Source organism: Heterodontus francisci, unplaced genomic scaffold, assembly GCF_036365525.1.
Source record: "Heterodontus francisci isolate sHetFra1 unplaced genomic scaffold, sHetFra1.hap1 HAP1_SCAFFOLD_374, whole genome shotgun sequence".
NCBI classification, from domain to species: Eukaryota; Metazoa; Chordata; class Chondrichthyes; order Heterodontiformes; family Heterodontidae; genus Heterodontus; species Heterodontus francisci.
The window spans coordinates 1,237,587-1,263,348 of record NW_027140800.1 but is presented as its reverse complement, the minus strand read 5'-3'; the positions used below and the strand labels follow the sequence as shown (position 1 = coordinate 1,263,348).

Below are 25,762 nucleotides of genomic sequence, written 5' to 3'. Positions count from 1 at the left end.
TATACAGTAAATGGAAAAGTCCTGGGGAAAATTGATGTCCAGAGAGATTTGGGTGTTCAGGTCCACTGTTCCCTGAAGGTGGCAACGCAGGTAAATAGAGTGGTCAAGAAGGCATACGGCATGCTTTCCTTCATCGGACGGGGCATTGAGTACAAGAGTTGGCAGGTCATGTTACAGTTGTATAGGACTTTGGTTCGGCCACATTTGGAATACTGCGTACAGTTCGGGTCGCCACATTATCAAAAGGATGTGGATGCTTTGGAGAGGGTGCAGAGGAGGTTCACCAGGATGTTGCCTGGTATGGAGGGCGCTAGCTATGAAGAGCGGTTGAGTAGATTAGGATTATTTTCATTAGAAAGACGGAGGTTGAGGGGGGACCTGATTGAGGTGTACAAAATCATGAGAGGTATAGACAGGGTGGACAGCAAGAGGCTTTTTCCCAGAGTGGGGGTTTCAATTACGAGAGGACACGAGTTCAAAGTGAAAGGGGAAATGTTTAGGGGGGATATGCGTGGAAAGTTCTTTACGCAGAGGGTGGTGGGCACCTGGAACGCGTTGCCAGCGGAGGTGGTAGACGCGGGCACGATGGAGTCTTTTAAGATGTATCTAGACAGATGCATGAATGGGCAGGAAGAAAAGAGATACAGAACCTTAGAAAATAGGCGACATGTTTAGAGAGAGGATCTGGATCGGCGCAGTCTTGGAGGGCCGAAGGGCCTGTACCTGTGCTGTAATTATCTTTGTTCTTTGTTCTTTGAATCCCTTCCCACACTCTGAACAGGTGAACGGTCTCTCCCAAGTGTGAACTCACTTGTGTAGCAGCAGGCAGGATGACTGAGTGAATCACCTCCCACACTCTGAGCAGGTGAACGGTCTCTCCCCAGTGTGAACTCACTGGTGTATCAGCAGGCAGGATGACTGACAGAATCTCACCCACACTCTGAGCAGGTGAATGGTCTCTCCCCAGTGTGAACTCACTGGTGTATCAGCAGGTAGGATGACTGAGTGAATCCCTTCCCACAATCTGAACAGGTGAACGGTCTCTCCCCAGTGATAACTCACTGGTGTATCAGCTGGGAGGATGACAGAGTGAATCTCTGTCCTCATTCAGAGCTGGTGCACGGTCTCTCCCCAGTGTGAACTCACTGGTGTATCAGCAGGTAGGATGACAGAGTGAATCTCTTTCCCACACACTGAGAATGTGAAAGGTCTCTCCCCAGTGTGAACTCACTGGTGTATCAGCAGTTCGGATGACTGAGTGAATCTCATCCCACAGTCTGAGCAGGTGAATGGTCTCTCCCCAGTGTGAACTCACTGGTGTAACAGCAGGCAGGATGACTGAGTGAATCTCATCCCACACTCTGAGCAGGTGAACGGTATCTCCCCTGTGTTAACTCACTGGTGTATCAGCAGGTAGATGACTGAGTGAATCCCTTCTCACACTCTGAGCAGGTGAACGGTCTCTCCCCAGTGAAAACTCACTAGTGTATCAGCTGGTAGGATGACTGAGTGAATCTCTTCCCACACTCTGAGCAAGTGAACGGTCTCTCCCCAGTGTGAACTCACTGGTGTATCAGAACGTAGGATGACTGAGTGAATCCCTTCCCACACTCTGTAAAGATGAACGGTCTCTCCCAAGTGTGAACTCAATGGTGTATCAGCAGGCAGGATGACTGAGTGTATCTCATCCCACACTCTGAGCAGGTGAACGGTCTCTCCCCTGTGTGAACGCACTGGTGTATCAGCAGGTAGGATGACTGAGTGAATCCCTTCCTACACGCTGAACAGGTGAACGGTCTCTCCCAAGTGTGAACTCACTTGTGTATCAGCAGGCAGGATGACTGAGTGAATCACCTCCCACACTCTGAGCAGCTGAATGGTCCATCCCCAGTGTGAACTCACTGGTGTATCAGAAGGTAGGATGACTGAGTGCATCTCATCCCACACTCTGACCAGGTGAACGGTCTCTCCCCTGTGTGAACGCACTGGTGTATCAGCAGGTAGAATAACTGAGTGAATCTCTTCCCACACTCTGAACAGGTGAACGGTCTCTCCCATTTGTGAACTCACTTGTGTATCAGCAGGCGAGATGACTGAGTGAATCACCTCCCACACTCTGAGCAGCTGAATGGTCTCTCCCCAGTGTGAACTCACTGGTGTATCAGAAGGTAGTATGACTGAGTGAATCTCTGTCCTCACTCAGAGCAGGTGAACGGTCTCTCCCCAGTGTTAACTCACTGGTGTATCAGCAGGTAGGATGACAGAGTGAATCTCTTTCCCACACTCTGAGCAGGTGAAATGTCTCTCCCCATTGTGAACTCACTTGTATATCAGCAGGATGGATGCCTGACTGAATCTCCTACCAGACGCGGAGCAGGTGAATGGTCTCTCCAAAGTGTGAACTCACTGATGTAACAGCAGGCAGGATGACTGAGTGAATCTCATCCAACACTCTGAGCAGGGGAATGGTCTCTCCCCTGTGTGAACTCCCTAGTGTATCAGAAGGTAGAATGACTGAGTTAATCTCTTCCAACACTCTGAGCAGGTGAACGGTCTCTCCCCAGTGTGAATTCACTGGTCTATCAGCAGGTTGGATGACTGAGTGAATCACTTCCCACACTCTTAGCAGGTGAACGGTCTCTCCCCATTGTCAACACACTGTTGTATCAGCAGGTAGGATGACAGAGTGAATCTCCTACCACACTCTGAGCAGGTGAATGGTCTCTCCCCAGTGTGAACTCACTGGTATATCAGAAGGTTGGATGACTGAGTGAATCCCTTCCCACAATCTGAACAGGTGAACGGTCTCTCCCCAGTGATAACTAACTGGTGCATCAGCTGGTAGGATGACTGAGTGAATCTCCGTCCACACTCTGACCAGGTGAACGGTCTATCCCCAGTGTTAACTCAATGGTTTATCAGCAGGTAGGATGACAGAGTGAATCTCTTTCCCACACTCTGAGCAGGTTTAATGTCTCTCCCCAGTGTGAACTCACTGGTGTATCAGCAGTTTGGATGACTGAGTGAATCTCATCCCACACTCTGAGCAGGTGAATGGTCTCTTCCCAGTTTGAACTCAATGGTGTATCAGCAGGTAGGATGACTGAGTGCATCTCTTCCGACACTCTGAACAGGTGAACGGTCTCTCCCAAGTGTGAACTCACTGGTGTATCAGCAGGAAGGATGACTGAGTGAATCTCATCCCACACTCTGAGCAGCTGAATGTTCTCTCCCCAGTGTGAACTCACTGGTGTATCAAAAGGTAGGATGACTGAGTGAATCTCATCCCACACTCTGAGCTGCTGAATGGTCTCTCCACAGTGGGAACTCACTGGTGTATCAGCAGGTAGGATGACTGAGTGAATCTCATCCCACACTCTGAGCAGGTGAACGGTATCTCACCTGTGTGAACTCACTGGTGCATCAGCAGTTAGGATGACTGAGTGAATCCCTTCCCACACTCTGAACAGGTGAACGGTCTCTCCCAAGTGTGAACTTATTGGTGTATCAGCAGGAAGGCTGACTGAGTGAATCTCATCCCACACTCTGAGCAGCTGAATGTTCTCTCCCCAGTGTGAACTCACTGGTGTATCAAAAGGTAGGATGACTGAGTGAATCTCTTCCGACACTCTGAGCAGGGGAATGGTCTCTCCCAAGTGTGAACTCACTGGTATATCAGCAGGTTGGATGACTGAGTGAATCACTTCCCACACTCTGAGCAGGTGAACTGTCTCTCCCCATTGTTAACTCACTGTTGTATCAGCAGTTAGGATGACTGAGTGAATCTCTTCCCACACTCTGAGCAGGTGAATGGTCTCTCCCCAGTGTGAACTCACTGGTGTAACAGCAGGCAGGATGACTGAGTGAATCTCAGCCAACACTCTGAGCAGGGGAATGGTCTCTCCCCAGTGTGAACTCACTGGAGTATCAGCAGGTAGGATGACTGAGCGAATCCCTTCCCACACTCTCAACAGGTGAACGGTCTCTCCCAAGTGTGAACTCACTGGTGTATCAGCAGCCAGGATGACTGAGTGCATCTCATCCCACACTCTGAGCAGGTGAACGGTCTCTCCCCTTTGTGAACGCACTGGTGTATCAGCAGGTAGGATGACTGAGTGAATCCCTTCTCACACTCTGAACAGGTGAAAGGTCTCTCCCAAGTGTGAACTCACTGGTGTATCAGCAGGCGAGATGACTGAGTGAATCACCTCCCACACTCTGAGCAGCTGAATGGTCTCTCCCCAGTGTCAACTCACTGGTGTATCAGAAGGTAGGATGACTGAGTGAATCTCTTCCGACACTCTGAGCAGGTGACCGGTCTCTCCCCAGTGAGAACTCACTGTTGTATCAGCAGGTAGGATGACTGACTGAATCTCATCCCACACTCTGAGCAGGTGAATGGTCTCTCCCCAGTGAAAACCCACTGGTGCATCAGAAGGTAGGATGACTGAGTGAATCCCTTCCCACAATCTGAACAGGTGAACGGTCTCTCCCCATTGTTAACTCACTGTTGTTTCGGCAGTTAGGATGACTGAGTGAATCTCTTCCCTCTCTCTGATCAAGTGAATGGTCTCTCCCCATTGTGAACTCACTGTTGTTTCAGCAGGTGGGATGCCTGACTGAATCTCCTACCAGACGCTGAGCAGGTGAATGGTCTCTCCCCAGTGTGAACCCACTGGTGTATCAGCAGGTAGGATGACTGAGTAAATCCTTTCCCACACTCTGAAAGGCGAACGGTCTCTCCCCAGTGTGAACTCACTTATGTATCAGCAGGTAGGATGACTGAGAGAACCTCTTCCCGTACACTGAGCATGTGAACGGTCTCTCCCCAGTGTGAACTCACTGGTATATCAGCAGGTAGGATGACTGAGTGAATCTCCTACCAGAGTCTGAGCAGGTGTATGGTATCTCCGCAGTGTGAACTCAAAGGTGTATTAGCAGGCAGCATGTCTGACTGAATCTCATCACACACTCTGAGCAGGTGAATGGTCACTCCCCATTGTGAACTCACTGGTGTAACAGAAGGTAGGATGACTGAGTGAATCCCTTCCCACAATCTGAACAGGTGAACGGTCTCTCACCAGTGATAAGTCACTGGTGTATCAGCTGGTAGGATGACTGAGTGAATCTCTGACCACACTCAGAACAGGGGAACGGTCTCTGACCAGTGTTAACTCACTGGTGTATCTGCAGGTAGGATGACAGAGTGAATCTCTTTCCCACACTCAGAACTGGTGAATGGTCTCGCCCCAGTGTGAACTCACTGGTGTATCAGAAGGTAGGATGACTGAGTGAATCCATTCCGACACTCTGAGCAGGTGAACGGTCTCTCCCCAGTTTGAACTCACTGGTGTATCAGCAGGTAGGATGACTGAGTGCATCTCTTCCGACACTCTGAAAAGGTGAAAGGTCTTTCCCCAGTCTGAACTCACTTGTGTATCAGCAGGCAGGATGACTGAGTGAATCTCATCCCACACTCTGAGCTGCTGAATGGTCTCTCCCCAGTGTGAACGCACTGGTGTATCAGCAGGTAGGATGACTGAGTGAATCTCATGCCACACTCTGAGCAGGTGAACGGTATCTCACCTGTGTGAACTCACTGGTGCATCAGCAGTTAGGATGACTGAGTGAACCCCTTCCCACACTCTGAACAGGTGAACGGTCTCTCCCAAGTGTGAACTCACTGGTGTATCAGCAGGAAAGATGACTGAGTGAATCTCATCCCACACTCTGAGCAGCTGAATGTTCTCTCCCCAGTGTGAACTCACTGGTGTATCAAAAGGTAGGATGACTGAGTGAATCACATCCCACACTCTGAGCTGCTGAATGGTCTCTCCACAGTGTGAACTCACTGGTGTATCAGCAGGTAGGATGACTGAGTGAATCTCATCCCACACTCTGAGCAGGTGAACGGTATCTCACCTGTGTGAACTCACTGGTGCATCAGCAGTTAGGATGACTGAGTGAATCCCTTCCCACACTCTGAACAGGTGAACGGTCTCTCCCAAGTGTGAACTCACTGGTGTATCAGCAGGAAGGATGACTGAGTGAATCTCATCGCAAACTCCGAGCAGCTGAATGTTCTCTCCCCAGTGTGAACTCACTGGTGTATCAAAAGGTAGGATGACTGAGTGAATCTCTTCCGACACTCTGAGCTGTTGAACGGTCTCTCCCCAGTGTGAACTCACTGGTATATCAGCAGGTTGGATGACTGAGTGAATCACTTCCCACACTCTGAGCAGGTGAACTGTCTCTCCCCATTGTTAACTCACTGTTGTATCAGCAGTTAGGATGACTGAGTGAATCTCTTCCCACACTCTGAGCAGGTGAATGGTCTCTCCCCAGTGTGAACTCACTGGTGTAACAGCAGGCAGGATGACTGAGATAATCTCAGCCAACACTCTGAGCAGGGGAATGGTCTCTCCCCAGTGTGAACTCACTGGAGTATCAGCAGGTAGGATGACTGAGCGAATCCCTTCCCACACTCTGAACAGGTGAACGGTCTCTCCCAAGTGTGAACTCACTGGTGTATCAGCAGCCAGGATGACTGAGTGCATCTCATCCCACACTCTGAGCAGGTGAACGGTCTCTCCCCTTTGTGAACGCACTGGTGTATCAGCAGGTAGGATGACTGAGTGAATCCCTTCCCACACTCTGAACAGGTGAATGGTCTCTCCCCAGTGAGAACTCACTGTTGTATCAGCAGGTAGGATGACTGACTGAATCCCTTCCCACAATCTGAACAGGTGAACGGTCTCACCCCATTGTTAACTCACTGTTGTTTCGGCAGTTAGGATGACTGAGAGAAACTGTTCCCGTACACTGAGCAGGTGAACGGTCTCTCCCCAGTGTGAACTCACTGGTATATCAGCAGGTAGGATGACTGAGTGAATCTCCTACCAGAGTCTGAGCAGCTGTATGGTATCTCCGCAGTGTGAACTCACTGGTGTATCAGCAGGCAGCATGACTGAGTGAATTTCATCACACACTCTGAGCAGGTGAATGGTCTATCCCCAGTGTGAACTCACTGGTGTAACAGAAGGTAGGATGACTGAGTGAATCCCTTCCCACAATCTGAACAGGTGAACGGTCTCTCACCAGTGATAAGTCACTGGTGTATCAGCTGGTAGGATGACTGAGTGAATCTCTGTCCACACTCAGAACAGGTGAACGGTCTCTGACCAGTGTTAACTCACTGGTGTATCTGCAGGTAGGATGACAGAGTGAATCTCTTTCCCACACTCTGAGCTGGTGAATGGTCTCGCCCCAGTGTGAACTCACTGGTGTATCAGAAGGTAGGATGACTGAGTGAATCCATTCCGACACTCTGAGCAGGTGAACGGTCTCTCCCCATTGAGAACTCACTGGTGTATCAGCAGGTTGCATGACTGAGTGAATCACTTCCCACACTCTGAGCAGGTGAATGGTCTCTCCCCATTGTGAACTCACTTTTGTTTCAGCAGGTAGGATGTCTGAGTGAATCTCCTACCAGACTCTGAGCAGGTGAATGGTCTCTCCCCAGTGTGAACTCACTGGTGTATCAGCAGGTAGGATGACTGAGGAAATCCTTTCCCACACTCCGAAAGGGGAATGATCTCTCCCCAGTGTGAACTCACTGGTGTATCAGCAGGTAGGATGACTGAGTGAAACTCTTCCCGTACACTGAGCAGGTGAACGGTATATCCCCTGTGTGAACGCACTGGTGTATCAGCAGGTAGGATGACTGAGTGAATCTCTTCCCAGACTCTGAGCAAGTGAATGGTCTCTACCCATTGTGAACTCACTGTTGTTTCAGCAGGCAGGATGCCTGACTGAATCTCCTACCAGACGCTGAGCAGTTGAATGGTCTATCCCCAGTCTGAACTCACTGGTATATCAGCAGGCAGCATGACTGAGTGAATCTCATCGCACACTCTGAGCAGGTGAATGGTCTCTCCCCAGTGTGAACTCACTGGTGTATCAGAAGGTAGGATGACTGAGTGAATCCCTTCCCACAATCTGAACAGGTGAACGGTCTCTCACCAGTGATAACTCACTGTTGTATCAGCTCGTAGGATGACTGAGTGAATCTCATCCCACACTCTGAGTAGGTGAACGGTATCTCACCTGTGTGAACTCACTGGTGCATCAGCAGTTAGGATGACTGACTGAATCCCTTCCCACACTCTGAACAGGTGAACGGTCTCTCCCAAGTGTGAACTCACTGGTGTATCAGCAGGAAGGATGACTGAGTGAATCTCATCGCAAACTCTGAGCAGCTGAATGTTCTCTCCCCAGTGTGAACTCACTGGTGTATCAAAAGGTAGGATGACTGAGTGAATCTCTTCCGACACTCTGAGCTGTTGAACGGTCTCTCCCCAGTGTGAACTCACTGGTATATCAGCAGGTTGGATGACTGAGTGAATCACTTCCCACACTCTGAGCAGGTGAACTGTCTCTCCCCATTGTTAACTCACTGTTGTATCAGCAGTTAGGATGACTGAGTGAATCTCTTCCCACACTCTGAGCAGGTGAATGGTCTCTCCCCAGTGTGAACTCACTGGTGTAACAGCAGGCAGGATGACTGAGATAATCTCAGCCAACACTCTGAGCAGGGGAATGGTCTCTCCCCAGTGTGAACTCACTGGAGTATCAGCAGGTAGGATGACTGTGCGAATCCCTTCCCACACTCTGAACAGGTGAACGGTCTCTCCCAAGTGTGAACTCACTGGTGTATCAGCAGCCAGGATGACTGAGTGCATCTCATCCCACACTCTGAGCAGGTGAACGGTCTCTCCCCTTTGTGAACGCACTGGTGTATCAGCAGGTAGGATGACTGAGTGAATCCCTTCCCACACTCTGAACAGGTGAATGGTCTCTCCCCAGTGAGAACTCACTGTTGTATCAGCAGGTAGGATGACTGACTGAATCTCATCCCACACTCTGAGCAGGTGAATGGTCTCTCCCCAGTGAAAACCCACTGGTGTATCAGAAGGTAGGATGACTGAGTGAATCCCTTCCCACAATCTGAACAGGTGAACGGTCTCACCCCATTGTTAACTCACTGTTGTTTCGGCAGTTAGGATGACTGAGAGAAACTGTTCCCGTACACTGAGCAGGTGAACGGTCTCTCCCCAGTGTGAACTCACTGGTATATCAGCAGGTAGGATGACTGAGTGAATCTCCTACCAGAGTCTGAGCAGGTGTATGGTATCTCCGCAGTGTGAACTCACTGGTGTATCAGCAGGCAGCATGACTGAGTGAATCTCATCACACACTCTGAGCAGGTGAATGGTCTATCCCCAGTGTGAACTCACTGGTGTAACAGAAGGTAGGATGACTGAGTGAATCCCTTCCCACAATCTGAACAGGTGAACGGTCTCTCACCAGTGATAAGTCACTGGTGTATCAGCTGGTAGGATGACTGAGTGAATCTCTGTCCACACTCAGAACAGGTGAACGGTCTCTGACCAGTGTTAACTCACTGGTGTATCTGCAGGTAGGATGACAGAGTGAATCTCTTTCCCACACTCTGAGCTGGTGAATGGTCTCGCCCCAGTGTGAACTCACTGGTGTATCAGAAGGTAGGATGACTGAGTGAATCCATTCTGACACTCTGAGCAGGTGAACGGTCTCTCCCCATTGAGAACTCACTGGTGTATCAGCAGGTTGCATGACTGAGTGAATCACTTCCCACACTCTGAGCAGGTGAATGGTCTCTCCCCATTGTGAACTCACTTTTGTTTCAGCAGGTAGGATGTCTGAGTGAATCTCCTACCAGACTCTGAGCAGGTGAATGGTCTCTCCCCAGTGTGAACTCACTGGTGTATCAGCAGGTAGGATGACTGAGGAAATCCTTTCCCACACTCCGAAAGGGGAATGATCTCTCCCCAGTGTGAACTCACTGGTGTATCAGCAGGTAGGATGACTGAGTGAAACTCTTCCCGTACACTGAGCAGGTGAACGGTATATCCCCTGTGTGAACGCACTGGTGTATCAGCAGGTAGGATGACTGAGTGAATCTCTTCCCAGACTCTGAGCAAGTGAATGGTCTCTACCCATTGTGAACTCACTGTTGTTTCAGCAGGCAGGATGCCTGACTGAATCTCCTACCAGACGCTGAGCAGTTGAATGGTCTATCCCCAGTCTGAACTCACTGGTATATCAGCAGGCAGCATGACTGAGTGAATCTCATCGCACACTCTGAGCAGGTGAATGGTCTCTCCCCAGTGTGAACTCACTGGTGTATCAGAAGGTAGGATGACTGAGTGAATCCCTTCCCACAATCTGAACAGGTGAACGGTCTCTCACCAGTGATAACTCACTGTTGTATCAGCTGGTAGGATGACTGAGTGAATCTCTGTCCACACTCAGAACAGGTGAACGGTCTCTGACCAGTGTTAACTCACTGGTGTATCTGCAGGTAGGATGACAGAGTGAATCTCTTTCCCACACTATGAGCTGGTGAAAGGTCTCTCACCAGTGTGAACTCACTGGTGTATCAGCAGTTTGGATGACTGAGTGAATCTCATCCCAGTCTGAGCAGGTAATTGGTCTCTCCCCAGTGTGAACTCACTGGTGTATCAGAAGGTAGGATGACTGCGTGAATCTCTTCCGACACTCTGAGCAGGTGAACGGTCTCTCCCCAGTGAGAACTCACTGGTGTATCAGCAGGCAGGATGACTGAGTGTATCTCATCCCACACTCTGAGCAGGTGAACGGTCTCTCCCCTGTTTGAACGCACTGGTGTATCAGCAGGTAGGATGACTGAGTGAATCTCTTCCCACACTCTGAACAGGTGAACGGTCTCTCCCAAGTGTGAACTCACTTGTGTATCAGCAGGCGAGATGACTGAGTGAATCACCTCCCACACTCTGAGCAGCTGAATGGTCTCTCCCCAGTGTGAACTCACTGGTGTATCAGAAGGTAGGATGACAGAGTGAATCTCTTGCCCACACTCTGAGCAGGTGAAATGTCTCTCCCCATTGTGAACTCACTTGTATATCAGCAGGTTGGATGACTGAGTGAATCACTTCCCACACTCTGAGCAGGTGAACGGTCTGTCCCCATTGTTAACTCACTGTTGTATCAGCAGTTAGGATGACTGAGTGAATCTCTTCCCAGACTCTGAGTAAGTGAATGGTCTCTCCCCATTGTGAACTCACTGTTGTTTCAGCAGGTAGGATGCCTGACTGAATCTCCTACCAGACGCGGAGCAGGTGAATGGTCTCTCCAAAGTGTGAACTCACTGGTGTAACAGCAGGCAGGATGACTGAGTGAATCTCATCCAACACTCTGAGCAGGGGAATGGTCTCTCCCCTGTGTGAACTCCCTAGTGTATCAGAAGGTAGAATGACTGAGTTGATCTCTTCCGACACTCTGAGCAGGTGAACGGTCTCTCCCCAGTGTGAATTCACTGGTCTATCAGCAGGTTGGATGACTGAGTGAATCACTTCCCACACTCTGTGCAGGTGAACGGTCTCTCCCCATTGTCAACTCACTGTTGTATCAGCAGGTAGGATGCCTGACTGAATCTCCTACCCGACTCTGAGCAGGTGAATGGTCTCTCCAAAGCGTGAACTCACTGGTGTAACAGCAGGCAGGATGTCTGAGTGAATCTCATCCAACACTCTGAGCAGGTTTAATGTCTCTCCCCAGTGTGAACTCACTGGTGTATCAGCAGTTTGGATGACTGATTGAATCTCATCCCATACTCTGAGCAGGTGAGTGGTCTCTCCCCATTTTGAACTCACTGGTGTATCAGCAGGTAGGATGACTGAGTGCATCTCTTCCGACACTCTGAAAAGGTGAAAGGTCTCTCCCCAGTGTGAACTCACTTGTGTATCAGCAGGCAGGATGACTGAGTGAATCTCATCCCACACTCTGAGCTGCTGAATGGTCTCTCCCCAGTGTGAACTCACTGGTGTATCAGCAGGTAGGATGACTGAGTGAATCTCATCCCACACTCTGAGCAGGTGAACGGTATCTCACCTGTGTGAACTCACTGGTGTATCAGCTGGAAGGATGACTGAGTGAATCTCATCCCACACTCTGAGCAGCTGAATGTTCTCTCCCCAGTGTGAACTCACTGGTGTATCAAAAGGTAGGATGACTGAATGAATCTCTTCCGACACTCTGAGCTGGTGAACGGTCTCTCCCCAGTGTGAACTCACTGGTATATCAGCAGGTTGGATGACTGAGTGAATCACTTCCCACACTCTGAGCAGGTGAACTGTCTCTCCCCATTGTTAACTCACTGTTGTATCAGCAGTTAGGATGACTGAGTGAATCTCTTCCCACACTCTGAGCAGGTGAATGGTCTCTCCCCAGTGTGAACTCACTGGTGTAACAGCAGGCAGGATGACTGAGTGAATCTCATCCAATACTCTGAGCAGGGGAATGGTCTCTCCCAAGTGTGAACTCACTGGTGTATCAGCAGGCAGGATGACTGAGTGCATCTCATCCCACACTCCGAGCAGGTGAACGGTCTCACCCCTGTGTGAACGCACTGGTGTATCAGCAGGTAGGATGACTGAGTGAATCCCTTCCCACACTCTGAACAGGTGCACGGTCTCTCCCAAGTGTGAACTCACTTGTGTATCAGCAGGCGAGATGACTGACTGAATCACCTCCCACATTCTGAGCAGGTGAACGGTCTCTCCCCAGTGAGAACTCACTGTTGTATCAGCAGGCAGGATGACTGAGTGAATCCCTTCCCACAATCTGAACAGGTGAACGGTCTCTCCCCAGTGTTAACTCACGGGTGTATCAGCAGGTAGGATGACTGAGTGAATCTCTTCCCAGACTCTGAGCAAGTGAATGGTCTCTACCCATTGTGAACTCACTGTTGTTTCAGCAGGCAGGATGCCTGACTGAATCTCCTACCAGACGCTGAGCAGTTGAATGGTCTATCCCCAGTCTGAACTCACTGGTATATCAGCAGGCAGCATGACTGAGTGAATCTCATCGCACACTCTGAGCAGGTGAATGGTCTCTCCCCAGTGTGAACTCACTGGTGTATCAGAAGGTAGGATGACTGAGTGAATCCCTTCCCACAATCTGAACAGGTGAACGGTCTCTCACCAGTGATAACTCACTGTTGTATCAGCTGGTAGGATGACTGAGTGAATCTCTGTCCACACTCAGAACAGGTGAACGGTCTCTGACCAGTGTTAACTCACTGGTGTATCTGCAGGTAGGATGACAGAGTGAATCTCTTTCCCACACTATGAGCTGGTGAAAGGTCTCTCACCAGTGTGAACTCACTGGTGTATCAGCAGTTTGGATGACTGAGTGAATCTCATCCCAGTCTGAGCAGGTAATTGGTCTCTCCCCAGTGTGAACTCACTGGTGTATCAGAAGGTAGGATGACTGCGTGAATCTCTTCCGACACTCTGAGCAGGTGAACGGTCTCTCCCCAGTGAGAACTCACTGGTGTATCAGCAGGCAGGATGACTGAGTGTATCTCATCCCACACTCTGAGCAGGTGAACGGTCTCTCCCCTGTTTGAACGCACTGGTGTATCAGCAGGTAGGATGACTGAGTGAATCTCTTCCCACACTCTGAACAGGTGAACGGTCTCTCCCAAGTGTGAACTCACTTGTGTATCAGCAGGCGAGATGACTGAGTGAATCACCTCCCACACTCTGAGCAGCTGAATGGTCTCTCCCCAGTGTGAACTCACTGGTGTATCAGAAGGTAGGATGACAGAGTGAATCTCTTGCCCACACTCTGAGCAGGTGAAATGTCTCTCCCCATTGTGAACTCACTTGTATATCAGCAGGTTGGATGACTGAGTGAATCACTTCCCACACTCTGAGCAGGTGAACGGTCTGTCCCCATTGTTAACTCACTGTTGTATCAGCAGTTAGGATGACTGAGTGAATCTCTTCCCAGACTCTGAGTAAGTGAATGGTCTCTCCCCATTGTGAACTCACTGTTGTTTCAGCAGGTAGGATGCCTGACTGAATCTCCTACCAGACGCGGAGCAGGTGAATGGTCTCTCCAAAGTGTGAACTCACTGGTGTAACAGCAGGCAGGATGACTGAGTGAATCTCATCCAACACTCTGAGCAGGGGAATGGTCTCTCCCCTGTGTGAACTCCCTAGTGTATCAGAAGGTAGAATGACTGAGTTAATCTCTTCCGACACTCTGAGCAGGTGAACGGTCTCTCCCCAGTGTGAATTCACTGGTCTATCAGCAGGTTGGATGACTGAGTGAATCACTTCCCACACTCTGTGCAGGTGAACGGTCTCTCCCCATTGTCAACTCACTGTTGTATCAGCAGGTAGGATGCCTGACTGAATCTCCTACCCGACTCTGAGCAGGTGAATGGTCTCTCCAAAGCGTGAACTCACTGGTGTAACAGCAGGCAGGATGTCTGAGTGAATCTCATCCAACACTCTGAGCAGGTTTAATGTCTCTCCCCAGTGTGAACTCACTGGTGTATCAGCAGTTTGGATGACTGAGTGAATCTCATCCCATACTCTGAGCAGGTGAGTGGTCTCTCCCCAGTTTGAACTCACTGGTGTATCAGCAGGTAGGATGACTGAGTGCATCTCTTCCGACACTCTGAAAAGGTGAAAGGTCTCTCCCCAGTGTGAACTCACTTGTGTATCAGCAGGCAGGATGACTGAGTGAATCTCATCCCACACTCTGAGCTGCTGAATGGTCTCTCCCCAGTGTGAACTCACTGGTGTATCAGCAGGTAGGATGACTGAGTGAATCTCATCCCACACTCTGAGCAGGTGAACGGTATCTCACCTGTGTGAACTCACTGGTGTATCAGCTGGAAGGATGACTGAGTGAATCTCATCCCACACTCTGAGCAGCTGAATGTTCTCTCCCCAGTGTGAACTCACTGGTGTATCAAAAGGTAGGATGACTGAATGAATCTCTTCCGACACTCTGAGCTGGTGAACGGTCTCTCCCCAGTGTGAACTCACTGGTATATCAGCAGGTTGGATGACTGAGTGAATCACTTCCCACACTCTGAGCAGGTGAACTGTCTCTCCCCATTGTTAACTCACTGTTGTATCAGCAGTTAGGATGACTGAGTGAATCTCTTCCCACACTCTGAGCAGGTGAATGGTCTCTCCCCAGTGTGAACTCACTGGTGTAACAGCAGGCAGGATGACTGAGTGAATCTCATCCAACACTCAGAGCAGGGGAATGGTCTCTCCCAAGTGTGAACTCACTGGTGTATCAGCAGGCAGGATGACTGAGTGCATCTCATCCCACACTCCGAGCAGGTGAACGGTCTCACCCCTGTGTGAACGCACTGGTGTATCAGCAGGTAGGATGACTGAGTGAATCCCTTCCCACACTCTGAACAGGTGCACGGTCTCTCCCAAGTGTGAACTCACTTGTGTATCAGCAGGCGAGATGACTGAGTGAATCACCTCCCACATTCTGAGCAGGTGAACGGTCTCTCCCCAGTGAGAACTCACTGTTGTATCAGCAGGCAGGATGACTGAGTGAATCCCTTCCCACAATCTGAACAGGTGAACGGTCTCTCCCCAGTGTTAACTCACGGGTGTATCAGCAGGTAGGATGACAGAGTGAATCTCTTTCCCACACTCTGAACAGGTGAACGGTCTCTCCCAAGTGTGAACTCACTGGTGTATCAGCAGGAAGGATGACTGCGTGAATCTCATCGCAAACTCTGAGCAGCTGAATGTTCTCTCCCCAGTGTGAACACACTGGTGCATCAAAAGGTAGGATGACTGAGTGAATCTCTTCCGACACTCTGAGCTGTTGAACGGTCTCTCCCCAGTGTGAACTCACTGGTATATCAGCAGGTTGGATGACTGAGTGAATCACTTCCCACACTCTGAGCAGGTGAACTGTCTCTCCCCATTGTTAACTCACTGTTGTATCAGCAGTTAGGATGACTGAGTGAATCTCTTCCCACACTCTGAGCAGGTGAATGGTCTCTCCCCAGTGTGAACTCACTGGTGTAACAGCAGGCAGGATGACTGAGATAATCTCAGCCAACACTCTGAGCAGGGGAATGGTCTCTCCCCAGTGTGAACTCACTGGAGTATCAGCAGGTAGGATGACTGAGCGAATCCCTTCCCACACTCTGAACAGGTGAACGGTCTCTCCCAAGTGTGAACTCACTGGTGTATCAGCAGCCAGGATGACTGAGTGCATCTCATCCCACACTCTGAGCAGGTGAACGGTCTCTCCCCTTTGTGAACGCACTGGTGTATCAGCAGGTAGGATGACTGAGTGAATCCCTTCCCACACTCTGAACAGGTGAATGGTCTCTCCCCAGTGAAAACCCACTGGTGTATCAGAAGGTAGGATGACTGAGTGAATCCCTTCCCACAATCTGTACAGGTGAACGGTCTCACCCCATTGTTAACTCACTGTTATTTCGGCAGTTAGGATGACTGAGTGAATCTCTTCCCTCTCTCTGATCAAGTGAATGGTCTCTCCCCATTGTGAACTCACTGTTGTTTCAGCTGGTGGGATGCCTGACTGAATTCCTACCAGACGCTGAGCAGGTGAATGGTCTCTCCCCAGTGTGAACCCACTGGTGTATCAGCAGGTAGGATGACTGAGTAAATCCTTTCCCACACTCTGAAAGGGGAACGGTCTCTCCCCGGTGTGAACTCACTTATGTATCAGCAGGTAGGATGACTGAGAGAAACTGTTCCCGTACACTGAGCAGGTGAACGGTCTCTCCCCAGTGTGAACTCACTGGTATATCAGCAGGTAGGATGACTGAGTGAATCTCCTACCAGAGTCTGAGCAGGTGTATGGTATCTCCGCAGTGTGAACTCACTGGTGTATCAGCAGGCAGCATGACTGAGTGAATCTCATCACACACTCTGAGCAGGTGAATGGTCTATCCCCAGTGTGAACTCACTGGTGTAACAGAAGGTAGGATGACTGAGTGAATCCCTTCCCACAATCTGAACAGGTGAACGGTCTCTCACCAGTGATAAGTCACTGGTGTATCAGCTGGTAGGATGACTGAGTGAATCTCTGTCCACACTCAGAATAGGTGAACGGTCTCTGACCAGTGTTAACTCACTGGTGTATCTGCAGGTAGGATGACAGAGTGAATCTCTTTCCCACACTCTGAGCTGGTGCATGGTCTCGCCCCAGTGTGAACTCACTGGTGTATCAGAAGGTAGGATGACTGAGTGAATCCATTCCGACACTCTGAGCTGTTGAACGGTCTCTCCCCAGTGTGAACTCACTGGTATATCAGCAGGTTGGATGACTGAGTGAATCACTTCCCACACTCTGAGCAGGTGAACTGTCTCTCCCCATTGTTAACTCACTGTTGTATCAGCAGTTAGGATGACTGAGTGAATCTCTTCCCACACTCTGAGCAGGTGAATGGTCTCTCCCCAGTGTGAACTCACTGGTGTAACAGCAGGCAGGATGACTGAGATAATCTCAGCCAACACTCTGAGCAGGGGAATGGTCTCTCCCCAGTGTGAACTCACTGGAGTATCAGCAGGTAGGATGACTGAGCGAATCCCTTCCCACACTCAGAACAGGTGAACGGTCTCTCCCAAGTGTGAACTCACTGGTGTATCAGCAGCCAGGATGACTGAGTGCATCTCATCCCACACTCTGAGCAGGTGAACGGTCTCTCCCCTTTGTGAACGCACTGGTGTATCAGCAGGTAGGATGACTGAGTGAATCCCTTCCCACACTCTGAACAGGTGAATGGTCTCTCCCCAGTGAAAACCCACTGGTGTATCAGAAGGTAGGATGACTGAGTGAATCACTTCCCACAATCTGAACAGGTGAACGGTCTCACCCCATTGTTAACTCACTGTTGTTTCGGCAGTTAGGATGACTGAGTGAATCTCTTCCCTCTCTCTGATCAAGTGAATGGTCTCTCCCCATTGTGAACTCACTGTTGTTTCAGCTGGTGGGATGCCTGACTGAATCTCCTACCAGACGCTGAGCAGGTGAATGGTCTCTCCCCAGTGTGAACCCACTGGTGTATCAGCAGGTAGGATGACTGAGTAAATCCTTTCCCACACTCTGAAAGGGGAACGGTCTCTCCCCGGTGTGAACTCACTTATGTATCAGCAGGTAGGATGACTGAGAGAAACTGTTCCCGTACACTGAGCAGGTGAACGGTCTCTCCCCAGTGTGAACTCACTGGTATATCAGCAGGTAGGATGACTGAGTGAATCTCCTACCAGAGTCTGAGCAGGTGTATGGTATCTCCGCAGTGTGAACTCACTGGTGTATCAGCAGGCAGCATGACTGAGTGAATCTCATCACACACTCTGAGCATGTGAATGGTCTATCCCTAGTGTGAACTCACTGGTGTAACAGAAGGTAGGATGACTGAGTGAATCCCTTCCCACAATCTGAACAGGTGAACGGTCTCTCACCAGTGATAAGTCACTGGTGTATCAGCTGGTAGGATGACTGAGTGAATCTCTGTCCACACTCAGAATAGGTGAACGGTCTCTGACCAGTGTTAACTCACTGGTGTATCTGCAGGTAGGATGACAGAGTGAATCTCTTTCCCACACTCTGAGCTGGTGAATGGTCTCGCCCCAGTGTGAACTCACTGGTGTATCAGAAGGTAGGATGACTGAGTGAATCCATTCCGACACTCTGAGCAGGTGAACGGTCTCTCCCCATTGAGAACTCACTGGTGTATCAGCAGGTTGCATGACTGAGTGAATCACTTCCCACACTCTGAGCAGGTGAATGGTCTCTCCCCATTGTGAACTCACTTTTGTTTCAGCAGGTAGGATGTCTGAGTGAATCTCCTACCAGACTCTGAGCAGGTGAATGGTCTCTCCCCAGTGTGAACTCACTGGTGTATCAGCAGGTAGGATGACTGAGGAAATCCTTTCCCACACTCCGAAAGGGGAATGATCTCTCCCCAGTGTGAACTCACTGGTGTATCAGCAGGTAGGATGACTGAGTGAAACTCTTCCCGTACACTGAGCAGGTGAACGGTATATCCCCTGTGTGAACGCACTGGTGTATCAGCAGGTAGGATGACTGAGTGAATCTCTTCCCAGACTCTGAGCAAGTGAATGGTCTCTACCCATTGTGAACTCACTGTTGTTTCAGCAGGCAGGATGCCTGACTGAATCTCCTACCAGACGCTGAGCAGTTGAATGGTCTATCCCCAGTCTGAAATCACTGGTATATCAGCAGGCAGCATGACTGAGTGAATCTCATCGCACACTCTGAGCAGGTGAATGGTCTCTCCCCAGTGTGAACTCACTGGTGTATCAGAAGGTAGGATGACTGAGTGAATCCCTTCCCACAATCTGAACAGGTGAACGGTCTCTCACCAGTGATAACTCACTGTTGTATCAGCTGGTAGGATGACTGAGTGAATCTCTGTCCACACTCAGAACAGGTGAACGGTCTCTGACCAGTGTTAACTCACTGGTGTATCTGCAGGTAGGATGACAGAGTGAATCTCTTTCCCACACTATGAGCTGGTGAAAGGTCTCTCACCAGTGTGAACTCACTGGTGTATCAGCAGTTTGGATGACTGAGTGAATCTCATCCCAGTCTGAGCAGGTAATTGGTCTCTCCCCAGTGTGAACTCACTGGTGTATCAGAAGGTAGGATGACTGCGTGAATCTCTTCCGACACTCTGAGCAGGTGAACGGTCTCTCCCCAGTGAGAACTCACTGGTGTATCAGCAGGCAGGATGACTGAGTGTATCTCATCCCACACTCTGAGCAGGTGAACGGTCTCTCCCCTGTTTGAACGCACTGGTGTATCAGCAGGTAGGATGACTGAGTGAATCTCTTCCCACACTCTGAACAGGTGAACGGTCTCTCCCAAGTGTGAACTCACTTGTGTATCAGCAGGCGAGATGACTGAGTGAATCACCTCCCACACTCTGAGCAGCTGAATGGTCTCTCCCCAGTGTGAACTCACTGGTGTATCAGAAGGTAGGATGACAGAGTGAATCTCTTGCCCACACTCTGAGCAGGTGAAATGTCTCTCCCCATTGTGAACTCACTTGTATATCAGCAGGTTGGATGACTGAGTGAATCACTTCCCACACTCTGAGCAGGTGAACGGTCTGTCCCCATTGTTAACTCACTGTTGTATCAGCAGTTAGGATGACTGAGTGAATCTCTTCCCAGACTCTGAGTAAGTGAATGGTCTCTCCCCATTGTGAACTCACTGTTGTTTCAGCAGGTAGGATGCCTGACTGAATCTCCTACCAGACGCGGAGCAGGTGAATGGTCTCTCCAAAGTGTGAACTCACTGGTGTAACAGCAGGCAGGATGACTGAGTGAATCTCATCCAACACTCTGAGCAGGGGAATGGTCTCTCCCCTGTGTGAACTCCCTAGTGTATCAGAAGGTAGAATGACTGAGTTAATCTCTTCCGACACTCTGAGCAGGTGAACGGTCTCTCCCCAGTGTGAATTCACTGGTCTATCAGCAGGTTGGATGACTGAGTGAATCACTTCCCACACTCTGTGCAGGTGAACGGTCTCTCCCCATTGTCAACTCACTGTTGTATCAGCAGGTAGGATGCCTGACTGAATCTCCTACCCGACTCTGAGCAGGTGAATGGTCTCTCCAAAGCGTGAACTCACTGGTGTAACAGCAGGCAGGATGTCTGAGTGAATCTCATCCAACACTCTGAGCAGGTTTAATGTCTCTCCCCAGTGTGAACTCACTGGTGTATCAGCAGTTTGGATGACTGAGTGAATCTCATCCCATACTCAGAGCAGGTGAGTGGTCTCTCCCCAGTTTGAACTCACTGGTGTATCAGCAGGTAGGATGACTGAGTGCATCTCTTCCGACACTCTGAAAAGGTGAAAGGTCTCTCCCCAGTGTGAACTCACTTGTGTATCAGCAGGCAGGATGACTGAGTGAATCTCATCCCACACTCTGAGCTGCTGAATGGTCTCTCCCCAGTGTGAACTCACTGGTGTATCAGCAGGTAGGATGACTGAGTGAATCTCATCCCACACTCTGAGCAGGTGAACGGTATCTCACCTGTGTGAACTCACTGGTGTATCAGCTGGAAGGATGACTGAGTGAATCTCATCCCACACTCTGAGCAGCTGAATGTTCTCTCCCCAGTGTGAACTCACTGGTGTATCAAAAGGTAGGATGACTGAGTGAATCTCTTCCGACACTCTGAGCTGGTGAACGGTCTCTCCCCAGTGTGAACTCACTGGTATATCAGCAGGTTGGATGACTGAGTGAATCACTTCCCACACTCTGAGCAGGTGAACTGTCTCTCCCCATTGTTAACTCACTGTTGTATCAGCAGTTAGGATGACTGAGTGAATCTCTTCCCACACTCTGAGCAGGTGAATGGTCTCTCCCCAGTGTGAACTCACTGGTGTAACAGCAGGCAGGATGACTGAGTGAATCTCATCCAACACTCTGAGCAGGGGAATGGTCTCTCCCAAGTGTGAACTCACTGGTGTATCAGCAGGCAGGATGACTGAGTGCATCTCATCCCACACTCCGAGCAGGTGAACGGTCTCACCCCTGTGTGAACGCACTGGTGTATCAGCAGGTAGGATGACTGAGTGAATCCCTTCCCACACTCTGAACAGGTGCACGGTCTCTCCCAAGTGTGAACTCACTTGTGTATCAGCAGGCGAGATGACTGAGTGAATCACCTCCCACATTCTGAGCAGGTGAACGGTCTCTCCCCAGTGAGAACTCACTGTTGTATCAGCAGGCAGGATGACTGAGTTAATCCCTTCCCACAATCTGAACAGGTGAACGGTCTCTCCCCAGTGTTAACTCACGGGTGTATCAGCAGGTAGGATGACAGAGTGAATCTCTTTCCCACACTCTGAACAGGTGAAAGGTCTCTCCCCAGTGTGAACTCACTGGTATATCAGCAGGTTGGATGACTGAGTGAATCACTTCCCACACTCTGAGCAGGTGAACTGTCTGTCCCCATTGTTAACTCACTGTTGTATCAGCAGTTAGGATGACAGAGTGAACCTCTGCCCGTACACTGAGCAGGTGAACGGTCTCTCCCCAGTGTGAACTCACTGGTATATCAGCAGGTAGGATGACTGAGTGAATCTCCTACCAGAGTCTGAGCAGGTGAATGGTATTAGAATTAGAATTAGAATTAGAATATTATAGCGCAGTACAGGCCCTTCGGCCCTCGATGTTGCGCCGATCATCTGACCTACACTATTCCATTTACATCCATATGTCTATCCAATGACCACTTAAATGCCCTTAAAGTTGGCGAGTCTACTACTGTTGCAGGCAGGGCGTTCCACGCCCCTACTACTCTCTGTGTAAAGAAACTACCTCTGACATCTGTCCGATATCTTTCACCCCTCAACTTAAAGCTATGTCCCCTCGTGTTTGCCATCCTCATCCGAGGAAAAAGACTCTCACTATCCACCCTATCTAACCCTCTGATTATCTTGTATGTCTCTATTAAGTCACCTCTCCTCCTCCTTCTCTCTAACGAAAACAACCCCAAGTCCCTCAGCCTTTCCTCGTAAGACCTTCCTTCCATACCAGGCAACATCCTAGTAAATCTCCTCTGCACCCTTTCCAAAGCTTCGACATCCTTCCTATAATGCGGTGACCAGAACTGCACGCAATACTCCAGGTGCGGCCTCACCAGAGTTTTGTACAGCTGCATCATGACCCCGTGGCTCTGAAACTCGATCCCCCTACTAATAAAGGCTAACACACCATATGCCTTCTTAACAGCCCTATTAACCTGGGTAGCAACTTTCAGGGATTTATGTACCTGGATACCAAGATCTCTCTGCTCATCTACACTACCAAGAATCTTCCCATTAGCCCAGTACTCTGCATTGCTGTTACTCCTTCCAAAGTGAATCACCTCACACTTCTCCGCATTAAACTCCATTTGCCATCTCTCAGCCCAGCTCTGCAGCCTATCTATGTCCCTCTGTACCCTACAACACCCTTCGACACTATCCACAACTCCACCGACCTTCGTGTCATCCGCAAATTTACTAACCCACCCTTCTACACCCTCATCCAGGTCGTTTATAAAAATGACAAACAGCAGTGGCCCCAAAACAGAACCTTGCGGTACACCACTAGTAACTAAACTCCAGGATGAACATTTGCCATCAACCACCACCCTCTGTCTTCTTTCAGCTAGCCAATTTCTGATCCAAAGCTCTAAATCACCTTCAACCCCATACTTGCGTATTTTCTGCAATAGCCTACCGTGGGGAACCTTATCAAACGCCTTACTGAAATCCATATACACCACATCCACGGCTTTACCCTCATCCACCTGTTTGGTCACCTTCTCGAAAAACTCAATAAGGTTTGTGAGGCACGACCTACCTTTCACAAAACCGTGCTGACTATCGCAAATGAACTTATTCTTTTCAAGATGATTATAAATCCTGTCTCTTATAACCTTTTCCAACATTTTACCCACAACCGAAGTAAGGCTCACAGGTCTATAATTACCAGGGCTGTCTCTACTCCCCTTCTTGAACAAGGGGACAACATTTGCTATCCTCCAGTCCTCCGGCACTACTCCTGTCGACAATGACGACTTAAAGATCAACAACAACGGCTCTGCAATCTCCTCCCTGGCTTCCCAGAGAATCCTAGGATAAATCCCATCTGGCCCAGGGGACTTATCTATTTTCACTCTTTCCAAAATTGCTAACACCTCCTCCTTGTGAATCTCAATCCCATCTAGCCTAGTAGGCTGTATCTCAGTAATCTCCTCGGCAACATTTTCTTTCTCTACTGTAAATACTGACGAAAAATATTCATTTAACGCTTCCCCTATCTCCTCTGATTCCGCACACAACTTCCCACTACTATCCTTGATTGGCCCTGTTCTAACTCTTATCATTCGTTTATTCCTGATATACCTATAGAAAGCCTTAGGGTTTTCTTTGATCCTATCCGCCAATGACTTCTCGTGTCCTCTCCTTGCTCTTCTTAGCCCTCCCTTTAGATCCTTCCTGGCTAGCTTGTAACTCTCAAGCGCCCTAACTGAGCCTTCACGTCTCATCCTAACATAAGCCGCCCTCTTCCTCTTGACAAGCGCTTCAACTTCTTGAGTAAACCACGGCTCCCTTGCTCGACAACTTCCTCCCTGCCTGACAGGTACATACTTATCAAGGACACGCATTAGCTGCTCCTTGAATAAGCTCCACATTTCGTTTGTGCCCATCCCCTGCAGTTTCCTTCCCCATCCTACACATCCTAAATCTTGCCTAATCGCGTCATAATTTCCTTTCCCCCAGCTATAATTCTTGCCCTGTGGTATATACCTGTCCCTGCCCATCGCTAAGGTAAACCTAACCGAATTGTGATCACTATCGCCAAAGTGCTCACCTACATCTAAATCGAACACCTGGCCGGGTTCATTACCCAGTACCAAATCCAATGTGGCATCGCCCCTGGTTGGCCTGTCCACATACTGTGTCAGAAAACCCTCCTGCACACACTGGACAAAAACAGACCCATCTAAAGTACTCGAACTATAGTATTTCCAGTCAATATTTGGAAAGTTAAAGTCCCCCATAACCACTACCCTGTTACTCTCGCTCCTGTCGAGAATCATCTTCGCTATCCTTTCCTCTACATCTCTGGAACTATTCGGAGGTCTATAGAAAACTCCCAACAGGGTGACCTCTCCTCTCCTGTTTCTAACCTTGGCCCATACTACCTCAGTAGACGAGTCCTCAAACGTCCTTTCTGCCGCTGTAATACTTTCCTTGATTAACAATGCCACACCCTCCCCCCTCTTTTACCCTCTTCTCTGTTCTTTCTGAAACATCTAAATCCCGGAACCTGCAACATCCATTCCTGCCCCTGCTCTACCCATGTCTCCGAAATGGCCACAACATCAGGATCCCAGGTACCAACCCATGCTGCAAGCTCACCCACCTTATTCCGGATGCTCCTGGCGTTGAAGTAGACACACTTTAAACCAAGTTCTTGCTTGCCAGTGCCCTCTTGCGTCCCTGTAACCTTATCCCCTACCTCACTACTCTCAACAGCCTGTACACTGGCACTGCAATTTAGGTTCCCATTCCCCTGCTGATTTAGTTTAAACCCCCCCGAAGAGCACTAACAAATCTCCCCCCCCAGGATATTGGTACCCCTCTGGTTCAGGTGAAGACCATCCTGTTTGTAGAGGTCCCACCTACCCCAGAAAGAGCCCCAATTATCCAGGAAACCAAAACCCTCCCTCCTACTCCATCCCTGCAGCCACGTGTTCAACTCCTCTCTCTCCCTATTCCTCTCTTCGCTATCTCCCCAGTGTGAACTCACTGGTGTATCAGCAAGCAGCATGACTGAGTGAATCTCATCACACACTCTGAGCAGGTGAATGGTCTCTCCCCAGTGTGAACTCACTGGTATATCAGCAGGTTGGATGACTGAGTGAATCACTTCCCACACTCTGAGCAGGTGAACTGTCTGTCCCCATTGTTAACTCACTGTTGTATCAGCAGTTAGGATGACAGAGTGAACCTCTGCCCGTACACTGAGCAGGTGAACGGTCTCTCCCCAGTGTGAACTCACTGGTATATCAGCAGGTAGGATGACTGAGTGAATCTCCTACCAGAGTCTGAACAGGTGAACGGTCACTCACCAGTGATAAGTCACTGGTGTATCATCTGGTAGCATGACTGAGTGAATCTCTGTCCACACTCACAACAGGTGAACGGTCTCTGACCAGTGTTAACTCACTGGTGTATCTGCAGGTAGGATGACAGAGTGAATCTCTTTCCCACACTCTGAGCTGGTGAATGGTCTCGCCCCAGTGTGAACTCACTGGTGTTTCAGATGGTAGGATG

General features: G+C 49.6%; 1 protein-coding gene across 1 annotated transcript in view; it reads right to left on the bottom strand.

Moving 5' to 3' along the window:
* LOC137361190 (zinc finger protein 585A-like) overlaps positions 1 to 25,762 on the bottom strand; it is a 60,710-nt gene that overhangs the window by 28,885 nt on the left and 6,063 nt on the right. Inside the window, exons 5-6 of the mRNA XM_068026113.1 lie at positions 15,598 to 15,760; positions 2,787 to 2,890 (exon numbers count right to left, since the gene is read on the bottom strand). Of these exons, the coding sequence (XP_067882214.1) occupies positions 2,787 to 2,890; positions 15,598 to 15,760 (267 nt within the window). The remainder of the gene's footprint in view (positions 1 to 2,786; positions 2,891 to 15,597; positions 15,761 to 25,762) is intronic.